The sequence below is a fragment of the Hermetia illucens genome, chromosome 6, assembly GCF_905115235.1.
Source record: "Hermetia illucens chromosome 6, iHerIll2.2.curated.20191125, whole genome shotgun sequence".
In the NCBI taxonomy this organism is placed as follows: domain Eukaryota; kingdom Metazoa; phylum Arthropoda; class Insecta; order Diptera; family Stratiomyidae; genus Hermetia; species Hermetia illucens.
The window spans coordinates 98675189-98688377 of NC_051854.1; the positions used below are offsets into that span (position 1 = coordinate 98675189).

Genomic DNA, 13189 nt, shown 5'->3' on the forward strand with positions numbered 1-13189 from the left:
GGATGAACGAGTAGGGAAGTCGCCGATTGGAAAAGTGAACCAGGCAACTCAAGTAACGCCGGTTCAAAACACAAAAGGGGAGAAACCGGGGAAGAGGCTGCGCGAGAAGCTGAATGACTCAACAGGCCAGCAAACCCCGAAAAGAAAAAAGGACTCAACTCCCAAAAAGGCGGAGTTCATGAAAAGTACGTCTGAAGCTACCAGGGAAAATACTGTAGTGGCTACCTCGAGAAAAGGGATCGAACCTTCAAAGGCGGATGCGGAAGCTTGGAGGAAGGTAGAACCGCGGAAAAAAAGTTATCGGACGAAGATTAGACCGGAGGTGATTTTCATTTCCAAACGGGGCGAAGGGTCATACGCCGACATTCTCACGAAAGTGAAGGCAGACCCCGAACTCACCAATTTGGGAGACAACGTCAGCCGCATTAGACGGTCCCAGAAGGGAGATCTTATGTTGGAACTTAAGAAATCCAAGGATGTAACCGCGGACAAATTCTTGAGCCAAATCGGGAAGACTTTAGGACAGGAAGCCGACATAAGAGCTAGCAGGCCGGAGATCACTATAATCTGCAAAGATATAGATGAAATCACGACGAAGGAGGAGGTTCGCGAAGCGTTGGAGAAACAGTTCGATCTTGCTGGACTACAAGAGTCAGCGGTGAAAACGCTAAGGAAAGCCTATGGGGGAACACAAACCGCCATCATCAGCCTACCAGTGGAGAACGCACTCAAACTGTTAGCAGCAGGGAGAGTGAGAATAGGCTGGGTAATGTGTCGCCTTAGGGAACAGGTGGCGTTAAAACGGTGCTTTAGATGCCTTGGCTTTGGTCACATTGCGAAGTCATGCACTAACCCAAATGATAGGTCAAAGCAATGCAGGAGATGCATGGCACGGCTGGAGAGAAAGCCACCCAGATCACTCGATGGGTGACGGAAGCATGCGATGCTACTATGCCCAGAAGGCGATTGCTCCCCAGTAGGCAACCCAACTACTGGTGGAACAATGAAATTGCAAGTTTGCGAGCCGCATGTTTTCGGGCAAGGAGGCTTTTCCAGAGGCTCAGGGGAAAACCCGGTGGCGACGGTCGAGAGGAGGCACACAAGCAATTGCGTGGCCGCCTAAAGGAAGCCATTCGGAGGAGCAAAAAGAACTGCTTCAAACAGCTGTGCGACCATGCCGACATAAACCCTTGGGGCGAGGCTTACAGAGTGGTGATGAAAAGGCTGCGGAAATCACCCCAGGTGACCTGTCCGCGCCTCCTGAAACAGATTGTTACCACTCTGTTCCCTCACCACGAAAATAGGGGAAGGCAAGTTTTTGTCCAGCCAAATGACGGCATAATACCGCCTGTAACTGTGGAGGAGCTGCGGGAAATATGTGGTAGGTTCGGTGATAACAAGGCCCCTGGTTTGGATGGCATCCCCAACCGAGCTTTGAAACTGGCAGTGAAGACTAGGCCCGACCTTTTCGCCAACACCTTCGAGGCGTGCCTAAAAGAAGGAATATTCCCTGCCCAGTGGAAAAAGCAAAAGTTGGTGTTGCTTCCGAAGCCTGGCAAGCAACCTGGAAACCCAGCGTCGTATCGTCCTATCTGCCTGTTGGATACAATGGGGAAGATGATGGAGAGAGTCATCTACAACAGACTCCTGCCCATCGTCGAAGCCAGCAATGGTTTGTCGGAACGCCAGTTTGGTTTCCGACGCGCCCACTCTACGGTGGACGCAATTGGCATGGTGGTAAACCTGGCAAAAGGTGCACTGATTTCTGGCGGCTGCTGTGCCGTGGTGGCGTTGGATGTCAAAAACGCATTCAACTCGGCCAACTGGAATAGAATTAAACGCGCGTTGGCTGACATAGGTGTCCCCGGATACTTAGCGAATTTGGTGGAAAACTACCTCTCAGAGAGGACTCTCTGGTACGGGACGGATGAGGGTCCCAAAGAGTACATTGTCACAGCCGGGGTACCACAGGGATCGGTACTTGGTCCCCTGTTGTGGAATATCATGTATAATGGGGTGCTTGCTCTTCCCGTCCCAGAGGGGACTACGATTGTCGCCTTTGCTGATGACCTAGCTGTGGTTGTTGCAGCAAAACACCCAGAAGATGTGGAGGTTTACGCAACGGAAACAGTGAGAGCGGTAAAGTCCTGGCTAGAAAAAGCCGGGCTGACCTTGGCGGACGCGAAAACGAAAGCGATCTTGATAACGAAACGCAGGAAAAATAATACTGTAAAAGTGGAGGTGGGTGGACATACGGTCGTATCAAAGCCGGCTATCAAATACCTGGGGGTAATAATTGATACCAAATTGAGTTTTAGGGAGCACCTAGAGTATGCACGCCAAAAGGCAGCCAGTGCCACCATGGCACTTGCAAAAATGTTGCCAAATATTGGTGGACCGAAACATTGCCGGAGGTTGGTGCTAGCCGGAGTGGTGCGCTCCATCCTGCTCTACTCGTCGCCTGTGTGGGCAGAGACGCTTGCAAACTCTCAGAGACGGAAGCAGGTGAACTCGGTTTACCGGCGGATGGTTTTGAGGGTTTGCAGTGCTTTTAGAACCACATCAGATGAGGCAGTATTGGTGGTGGCAGGCATGATCCCGGTTGACATTCTGGCCAAAGAAATGAGTGTCCTGTACAATGCAAGACATATGGAGGGGCATGCACAGCGTAGAAATGCGGCAAGGTCAGAGTCGCTTGATCTCTGGCAACGCAGATGGGACGAGTCTGCGAAAGGTCGGTGGACGCACAGGCTCATTCCCAACATTAGGGTGTGGCTTGAGCGAAAACATGGGGATACCAACTACCACATTACCCAGTTCCTCACGGGACACGGTGGTTGCTACAGGCAGTATCTGTACCGCTTTGGGTTGGATGATTTTCCGAACTGTCCCAGATGCGATGGCATACCGGAGGATCCAGAGCATGTGATGTTTCACTGCCCACGATTTGCGATGGAGAGAAGGAGCTTAAACCTGGTGCTGGGCAGGAGCGGGACCCCGGAGAGCTTGGTTACTGAGATGCTGGAGTCCGAGGAGAAGTGGCTTGCGGTTAGCTCCGCAATCATCCAAATGCAGGAGGAGTTGCTGAAGGAACAAAGAAGGAGGAAAGCTGCATATAGGCTGGAGAGACCGGGGGTGGTTTTTAGTGGGTGTGAATCCGCTGTTGTTCCGCCGTTCGGGCGGCGGACGTGTCTTTCTAAGATTTTCCACCTCCTGTACGCACAAAAAAAAAAAAAAAAAAAAAAAAATCAACTAAGTCAATAGATTACCTTTCATCAGGAGCTCGATGATCCAATGTCCCAGAAGGAACGACTGTTGAAGAGGCACTGCTTAAAGTAACAGAAGCTGTAAGCTTAGTGACAGCCAAACCCTCAGATATAATGTTTTGATGCACGGCACTTTGGAATATTATAGAGGTCGGACGCTGCGCTTTGGGTGTAGGACCAGTTCCATCCGTATCATTTTATTCAGCGTATGTTGAAAGAGTTGGAACTGGTGCTAGGTGGACCTATTCGTCCAGCACAGTCTTAATACTACATGGTATATCAACAAGATCCTTGTGCACATTTGGGTAAATGTCCTGCCATGGAGGACTCACTTTTGCCCGTAGTTATTCGTTACTTCTTTTTTTTCTCAGTAACCATCTTCTTTAAGATCCTGAGAAAGGGCTTTTTGAGGTAAGTTGTGGAGGCTGTGCGGGCCACTAAAGAAATATTATTGTTTTTAAACCACGTTTTTTTTTATTTGGCAGTTTGTTCAGAATCATTGTCTTGCTGAGAAACTGGAAACTGGTATTCGGTCTAGGCCTGCCTTACTAAGGAACTCCAAACATCCCGGTTTTGCGCCGAGGTCCACCAATTCGATATCCCTAAAAGCTGTCTGGCGTCCTGGCCTACGCCATCGTTCCATCTCAGGCAAGGTCTGGCTCGTCTTCTTTTTCTACCATAGATATTGCCTTTATAGACTCTCCGGGCTGGATCCGCCCACCGTAAGCTATTGAGCCGGATTTTATCCACAACCGGACGGTTATGGTATCGCTCATAGATTTCGCCGTTATATAGGCTACGGAATCGTCCATCCTCATGTAGGGGGCCAAAAATTCTTCGGAGGATTCTTCTCTCGAACGCGGCCAAAGATTCACAATTCTTCTTGCCCGAGGAATACATGAAGACTGGCAAGATCATTGTCTTGTACAGTAAGAACTTTGACCCTATGGTGAGACGTTTCGAGCGGAACTGGTTTTGTAAGCTGAAATAGGGTCTGTTGGCTGACAACAATCGTGTGGGGATTTCATCATCGTAGCTGTTATCTGTTGTGATTTTCGACCCTTGATAGGAGAAATTATCAACGTTCTCAAAGTTGTATTCTCCTATCCTTATTCTTCCTGTTTGACCAGTGCAGTTTGATGTTGTTGGTTGGTTCGTCTTCGGTGCTGACGTTGTCACCATATATTTTGTCTTTACAATTAGGTAACAACCGGGCTAGGACCAGTCTTTGGTGGATCCTTTTCTTCTACAAAATCGTCAACAAACTTCTGCAAGTTTCATAGTTTACTCGTTGAAGCTTTGCTTATAATTTAATATAAATAATTAATTAATTCCCTACCTAGGAAAACAGCAGTGTTAAATTATGACAATAAAAACTTTTAATCAGAATTTATAACATCGTCTAGGACGCCATCTTGTAACAAGGCTGGTAATAACTTTTTGACATAAGAAATGTAGGTCGGTTGATGGTAAAATGCTTTGAACAGGTTTGAATTCGTAAAAAGAGTATCCAAGTCGTCTTTTATTTGGGCTTTATCTGCACACAGGAACGATGTGAATGTTGCCAAGAAAAATAATTCTGGAAGTAAAAAAAGAGAACGGAGGGAAAATGAATTGATTAAACACTGAAATCGAATATAAGAGAGTAAATCAGAATTTCTAAATTGAGTTACATAAACGTGTTTCATGTATCATATGCTGAATAAGATCAAACAAGTCGAAATATCGGAAGCTGGACGCTTTGGGTATAAAGGTTTTGTGTTCATTTTTTGTGAGGTAGTTTGTACTTACCTCGTAATGCTTATGTATTTGGCATGTCAGACTTTCCACTTTAGTGTGATACTGACGTTCAATTTTAGATTGTAGTAAATTTGCATAGAACAGAGAACTTTGACGTACTATACTGCATCATCCTAGTCCAACAGCAAGCAATTTACCGCGGCGGACCAGTCTTGTTTGCGGACAAGTTGTGAAAAATTGCAGAGTTTGCGATTAACAGGAAAAATGGATACCGAAAAAAGTAGAAGTTCTTCTTCATCGGATATTATCTTGGAAACAAAATTTACACTTCTTCCATAAAACTAGTCCGTTTTCTGTTTGACATCACCTGTCCACGACGGACTGTCACATTTTCAGCTACATTTAAGAAGCAAGGCAAGGATCGGAAACGCGAATTATTCCGCTTAAAATTTTTTACTGCACATTTGCAGACTATCTACAAACAACAAAATTAGGTAAAATTATGTAAGATTTCCACAGGTTTATTAAAAGATACTTTGCAATACATTGTCATATTTTACTTGTATTAAATTCCTTTAGAGGTTTTGACGTTTGATCTTTTAAGTGATAATGTTGGTACATATTAAACGTATTTTTCAATATTTTTTTGAACCGCCTCTCGCTTCAATAACCGCCATAACTCGACGTGGCGTTGAACTGATTAAATTTTTCAAGACCCCTGCTGGAATGCCTTCGTACCAAACCTTTTGGATTATTCTGTCAAACTCTTCAAAATTACACGGCCCCTTTTTCGCTATCTGAACTTTCATTATGCACCAAAGGTTTTCTATTGGGTTACGATCCAGACTGTTGCCAGGCCTATTGTTGAGGATGGATGACAAGGAGCAGAATCATCTTGAAAAATCATTTGATCCACATGTGAAAAATGTTCTTTTAGGACAAGTACCAAATTTTTTTCCAGGATGTTTTTATAATCAACAGCCTTGATCGTCCCTTCAAGCATAGCCAATCGTCCAATTTGGTGATACGACAAGCATCCCGAAATCATTCTGCTCACTGGATGCTTTGATGTTCGTAGGATACGTTTGTCGCTATAACGCTCTCTGGTGTTTCTGCGTACATACTCTATTCCATCAGTGCCAGAACTGTTGAACTTCATTTCATCTGAGAAGATCATATTCTTCCAATCATCAACAGCCCAGCTTTTATGCTCCCTAGCCCCCTCAAGGCGTTTCGTTTCATTTGAGCGATCAAGCGCTTTTTCTTAGCGGACTGGTGTGCAAATATCCCAGCCTGATGGAGCCTTCGTCGTACAGTCCTTGTAAAAACTGGTATTCCTCCAAGCCCAACAAAATGCCTTCTCACGTCCTCAGTTGTCTTGAAGCGGTCTCTAAGACTAATCCTCTTTAAGAGCCAATCTTCACTTGCAGAAGGCTTTCTGTGGGCTCCTGATCCTACTTTTCGCTCAGTGGACCCAGTCTGAGCAAATTTTTTTAAAAAAGTTGCTACTGAAGACTGGCTATAGCCTACCCTAGCCGAAATTTCCCGCACGTTTAAAGATTCGGCTCGCAACACCAAAATCTTTCCTTTTGCAACTTTACATTCGAGAGCCCATGCAAAAAAAGTAAAAGTATTCGGGAACGCATTCAAGGTCCTCTTGCACCAATCACATTAATACTCTTTCCAGAACGTGAGCCGGGAGTATTTCTGGAAAAGTTGCAAAATCTTGCCTGAATTCGGTGTCAAAAGTGGAGGGCATCAGGGCAACATCTTGTCACCATTACCTTTTCTTTTTGACATCAGTGACGTCTTTCAAGCTGGCTGGGCTGAAGGACGTGGAGGGGTTCAATGAACTATACCATCTTTTCTCAACCACCTCGACTATGCAGATGACATTTGTTTGCTCTCTTATGGAGGTGAGTCATGGACTTTGGCCAAATGACTTGCCAAGGAGGCAAGCAGAGTCTTACTGAAGACAAACACCAGCAAAACTCAAGGCTCTAAGCCTGGTCATCATACTCTTCTTATTTGCATTAATGAGCAGAGCATCTAGGGGGTTGGATAATTTGTATATCCAGGAAGCATTGTTTCGGCCACAGCTATTTGTTTTATAACCAGTAACCGTTGATCCTCAGGTTTATCAAAAGCCTTTTCGTTATCGTCAAGGTTCCGAAGAGACAGATTTTTTTATGTTTTGGTATAAAGTTCACAGGGAGGTAGAGGTAAAAACCAGGCCCGGAGTAAAAATTCTACGGTCTTGTTTATTATTCTTTAGTTATTTTGTTCTTGTATTCCGGGACCAGGAAAAATTATCTACTCTTCTCTTTAGGCCTGAGCAACCTAAAAGTATACCACATATTTCCTGCATTTCGCATCATGCCGCTTGGGCCATACTGCCGCTGGGTGTCTTATAATGAGTATGCTGTGGAGGGGGGCTGACGAACTCCCCCACGCAAGCAGATCATGCTGAGGGTAACGCAGATAAATCTGCAGCACTCGAAGTGTGCCTCGGCTAATCTTCTCGTCTTCCTCTTAGAGGAAGACATCGACATCGCATTAATATAGGAGCCCTGGGTCGGAAGCGACCGAACCATCAAAGGGCTCCAAAGCAAATATTTTAATCTATTCCACAGCACAGGAGACGCTGATCAGGCTAAACCTAGAGCATGTATTCTTGCGAGGAAGAGTCTGCACGCTTTTTTGTGCCCGGACCTGAGTTCCAGTGACCTAGTTGTGGTCAAGCTGGAGCAGGTGGGGGCAGAGAACGTGTATATTTCCTCGGCGTACATGGCTCACGACCGATCAGCTCCGCCACAAGAACTAGAACATCTGACGAACACCATAACACCAAAGAAAGCCAACCTGCTGATAGGTTGCGACGCAAATGCAAGGCATACGCTTTGGGGCAGCTCCGAAATCAACGAAAGAGGTGAGTCATTCTTTGATTTTATTATTACTTCAAATCTATCGGTGTGTAACAGGGGCAGTACACCAACCTTTCATTTCCCCTGCTCGGAGAACTGTGACGGTTGGGAGGAGGTCCTTGATATCACCCTAATAACCGACAACGGGATTCTTAGGGTGGAGGACTGGAGAGTGTCTGACCAGAGATCCTTCTCTGACCACAGTTGGATACTCTTCAGTCTAGATCTCGCCGCAGAGGTCTCCAAGCCCTTTAGAGACCCCAGGAGGATCGACTGGAGAAAGTTTGGTCAGGTAATTAAGAACAAACTCTCTGGTGCGCAAATTGGTAGGATTGGCACGACAGACGAACTGGAGTCAAAGGTCGGGGCTCCGGAGAAGGCTTTTGATACCGCCTTCAAAGTCTCGTGTCCTGCTAAGTACAGCAAAAAGACCCTGCCACCGTGGTGGAACGAAGATCTCTCTAGTCTCAGGAAGTTGACCAGAGAAATCTTCAACATCTGCTACAGGCAAAAATACTGGCAGCCATACAAGGACTGCCTAAAGAAGTACAAGTCGGCCATCAGGACCGCCAAGAGGCGGTCTTGGCTGGACTATTGTCAGAACATTGAAAGCACTAGTGAATCCGCGAGGCTCAATAAGATTCTGTCCAAGGAACATAAGAGTCCATCCTTCCTTAAAAAGTCGGAAGGCTCCTGAACGGAATCTTCTAGTGAAACCTTGGAGCTGCTGGTGCAAACGCACTTTCCCTCCAGCGAGGAGGACTGTGAGTCAGAACCTCGCTTGGAGGGTTTGCGGCACCCCCAGCTGTGCGAGACTATCAAATCGGTAATTACCGAGGATAGGATCGGCTGGACTATAAACAGCTTCTCCGCATACAAATCTCCGGGCCCAGATGGCATAATGCCAGTCATGCTACAGAAGCAGCAGGAAAGGGTTGTGCCGTGGCTTGTTGAGATTTACCGGAGCTGCATCACTTTAGGATACGTACCGCAGTCCTGGAGGCGCGCACGGGTGGTTTTCATACCGAAAGCGGCCAGGCGCGGTCATGAGTCCGCGAAGGACTTTCGACCAATCAGTCTGACCTCTTTCATGCTGAAGACCCTAGAACGCGTCCTGGACATTCACTTAAGGACGATTATGGAGAGAACGCCTTTCTCTAAGTCCCAGCATCCCTACCTCAAAGGAAAATCTACAGAAACCGCCCTCCACAAGGTAATTGGCACGGTTGAGCGGTCGCTGCAGTACAAGCCTTGCTGGCTTCTTGGATATAGAAGGAGCCTTCAACAACGTCAGTACCAACGCCATCAAGGAAGCCTTGACCGGTATTGGATTGGAGGTGTATCTCACGCATTGGATTATATCCATGCTGAGTACCAGGATAATCCAGTCCGATCTGGGAGGCAACCACTTGACCAGCTGTGAACAGAGGCACGCCCCAGGGTGGTGCTATCTCACCGGTGCTCTGGTTAATAGTAATGGACAAAATTTTACGTACATTAGACAGCAGCGGGGTGAAGGTGGTGGCGTATGCCGACGACTTGGTGATACTAGTATCTGGGATGTTTCTGTCCTTTATGAGCGACATCATGGAAGGAGCGTTGCGAAAGGTGTTCCTGTGGGCCGCAAGATGCGGACTCAGCATAAACCCAACCAAAACGCAACTGATGCTATTCACCACCAAGACAAGGATACCTGAATTCCATCTACCACGGCTTAATGAACAAAGATTGGTTCTTTCCTCTAATGTGAAGTATCTGGGTGTAATCCTGGATCCTAAGCTAAATTGGAGGTTGAACATAGAACTGAGGGTTAAGAAGGCCTGTATAGCCTTCTATGCCTGTAAGAGAACCTTTGCCAAGAAATGGGGTCTCCGGCCGAGGATGGTTCTCTGGATGTACACCGCTGTAGTGCGTCCAATCCTGACAGGCTTTGAAGGAGAAATACAATAGAACGAAGCTTAATAGGATTCAAAGAACCGCATGTGCAGGTGCTACGGGAGCTCTGCAGTCTTGCCCGGCAGATGCTCTCAATGTACTCCTGCATCTCCTCCCCCTTGACCTCCACATCAAATATGTTGCAGCGTGCAGTGCCGTCAGACTACGTGAGTCCGAATGCTGGGCAGCGAAGTCCTACGGCCACAGCAACATTCTAGATGAAATACCTCGAGAAATCTGGGCATCCCCCACGGACTATGTCACACGCAAGCTGAACTTCACGAGAAACTTTGCTGTGGACCTTCCAACCAGGGCAAAGTGGAAGACCGGCGGCGTGTTGCAAGACTATGACACGGTATTCTTTACGGACGGATCAAAGATGGCCTATGGAGTCGGCGCGGGGGTTTTCTCGAATACACACGGTGTATCCAAGTCGTATGGTCTCCCAGGTTTCACCAGTGTGGTCCAGGCGGAAGTACTGGCGATATTGGAAGTCTGTCGATGGTTGGAGCGTGATTCGAGCCCCAAGCGTAACATAGCCATTCTGACCGACAGCCAAGCGGCCATCAAGGCCTTGTACTCAACGACGATATCTTCCCGGTTGGTGGGGCAGTGCAGAGACACGCTCAACCATCTGGGCGGCACGCTCAAGATCACTCTCCTCTGGGTTCCCTAGCATAGGAACATAGAAGGGAATGAGCGGGCTGACGGATTGGCCAGGCAAGGCTCTGCTCTTGGCAGTCCCTCGGGGAACACAGTCGGTGTTCCGCTGGCGGCTGTCGGGGGCCGAGTCTACTCGCACTACCTAGCAGCCGCGGGCCTGAGATGGCGAAGGCTTACAAGCTGTGCCAAATCAAGGAGAATTTGGCCCGCTTATAACATAGCCCGATCACGAGAGCTCCTGTGCCAGACGCGTGCAAATGCATTCAAGATTACGGCGGTCTGCACGGGGCACTGGCCCATAGGGGACCATGCCGCTATGCTCGGCTTACCCTACAACTCGCATTGCCGAAGCTGTGGAGAAGGAAGGGAAACCCTCATGCACTTTCTCTGCGATTGCCCGGCTCTGGCTTGAGTCAGGCTGCGGACACTGGGTAAACCATTCTTTGGGGACCTCAGTGAGATTTCTAGTTACAGGGTCGGAGAGCTGCTTTCCTTCGTGAATGCTACGGGCTGGCTTTGAAGATCCGAGCCAGCTGGACTCCGCTTCCCTGTTCCTATAACAACAGTCACGGTCTTAGGAGTTTGTGGCATCAAAACGGCGCACCAAAGCGCTAATTGGGCTCCTCGGAGCGGCCACTGATACCTACCTACCTACCCATGCTGTGGAGAGAAAGCTGAGACGAACCAAAAGAATGCGTGTCAGCATATACTGACGTCTTCTACACCGATGGCTCAAAGACAGAAAATGGTTCTGAAGCAGGAGTCTACCTCTCGAATAAAAAAGAGAAGTGGGCTTTTCCTTTCGGACAATACCTGATCACTGTGGTGTAGAGGGAAATGAAATCTCGGATGCCTTAGCAAAAGAGGCTTCAATTTTCCCCAGGCTCGGACCGGAACCAACAATAGGGGTGTCAGTAGCATTGGCTGATGCTGCTATCAAAAACTGGGAACAAGCTTCCCTTTAATGACAGGTGTTGCAGCCTTAATGCTGCTAGACAGACCAAACTTTGCCTGTCAGATCTAAAAAAGCATAGTGGTGCTGATGTGGTCCTTCTGCAGTGGATAGCATCACATTCACTGCGATACATATTCCGTTAGACGGGGGAATCGAGTACAATGGACCACTAAAGTCTGAGTGTTCAGAGGCTTTGCCTCTTCCCCACCTCTTCGCACATGCTAGCCAACTTAAAAGTGTGATTCCTAATATCAATAAGAGATGGAATCTCTCGCGTCGTGCACCTTTCTTTCCCGAGACATCAGCCCCGAAGACAAAAGGCTTTAGCCTGGGCACGGAGACGTTCTTGGGCCTGCCGTCAAAGTCAAGCTTAAAGAAGTGATCCCTTCTGTTTAATACTTCATATGGGCCTTCATATGATGGTTGCAAGTTTTCTCGGAAAGCATCCATGCGAACCAAGACGTGTGTGCGGACGTCCAGGTCCTTGGAAGCCTTCGTCGAAGTATAACGGGATGGCGAGGGTCATTTTAATTTCAACACGGCATCCCGGAGCAAGAGCAAAAGCCCAGTGGTGGAAAGAGCTGACTTGACATGGAACACTGAAGGACGCTATAGGGGCACGACAAAAGTAAGAAATTAACTGGAACCTTAGTGGTCACTAGTGAGTTCCCTGTTTGGCTAATGTTGAAAATTTACCAACTTTAAAAGCTTTAGAAGCGTCTGCCAATCCCACAATGTTCGAAGAGGAAATCTCAGCAATGAATGTTCCCTACAACTCCGTAAACATATCCGGCTTCAAGACCTTATAAGGTCTTCCTTGTCGGCGCAAATTTGTGATAACAGTCAAGACCCCCGTCTTGCAGAGGCAATAATCCTTGAATAATGATGAAATGGCTAGACCTAATCGGTTGTATGGTGACCCTCGGCTCGATGGTAATCAGACGAAAATTAGGTGAGATAAATTTGCCTGTTGGTCACTGTGGGGATAATTTTCATTAACAAACTAAGAAATCTTACGAACCAGCGCAGTGCTAACAGATGCTAGTTTCACAACTGCACTGGGCCCTGCATTCCGGCCCATATTTATATCATTTTTCTTTGCGGGTACCATGTCCAACTACGCTTCGTTGGCCTTTTGCTAGTAATCATCAATCATGGACGTTGGGGAGTAGGCTGCCGAAACAGATTTTTGAATCCCCGTCAAAATGAGAGTTGGAGCAGGATAGTACATATACACCTTGTCCTTGCCCACGAGTCTAATCTGTAATCCAAACATCATTGTAAAAAATCCTTTAGGTTTTAGTTGTGAAATGGTCCAAGGATTAAAATTCAGAATGACTTTGCAATGTAAATCCTCTTTTCCTCGGTACAGGATGGGTTTGGCGTTATGTCGCACCCTTTGGCAATGTGATTTATCACCAGAAATTTGCATCGGATGACATGATCAATACCATTTTGTATAGTTTCGTTTCGTGAAGTAGAAGAACTTTGTTGAAGTCTCTATTCCGAATCCATGAGAAAACTCCACGCTCGAGGGGAATCACCCTCTTTCCTCCTCCTCTTGTCCGGATTAATTTAAGAAAGTTCTCAGACAAATTCAAAAAAATATAGTAATGTACTACTATGAACTTTATTTCAACGGATATCGGTTTGGATGGTAGTTTAGGGCCAACAGATTATGTTGGGGCAGATTCATTATCTGTTTT

General features: G+C 47.0%; 1 protein-coding gene across 2 annotated transcripts in view; it reads right to left on the minus strand.

The window, feature by feature from the left end:
* Positions 1-4622: 4622 nt before the first annotated feature.
* Positions 4623-13189, minus strand: part of LOC119660338 — a 42913-nt gene continuing 34346 nt past the window's right edge. For both annotated transcript variants that reach the window (XM_038068824.1, XM_038068823.1), the window contains exon 6: positions 4623-4845. In XM_038068824.1, the coding sequence (XP_037924752.1) occupies positions 4646-4845 (200 nt within the window). In that variant the 3' untranslated portion in view covers positions 4623-4645. The remainder of the gene's footprint in view (positions 4846-13189) is intronic.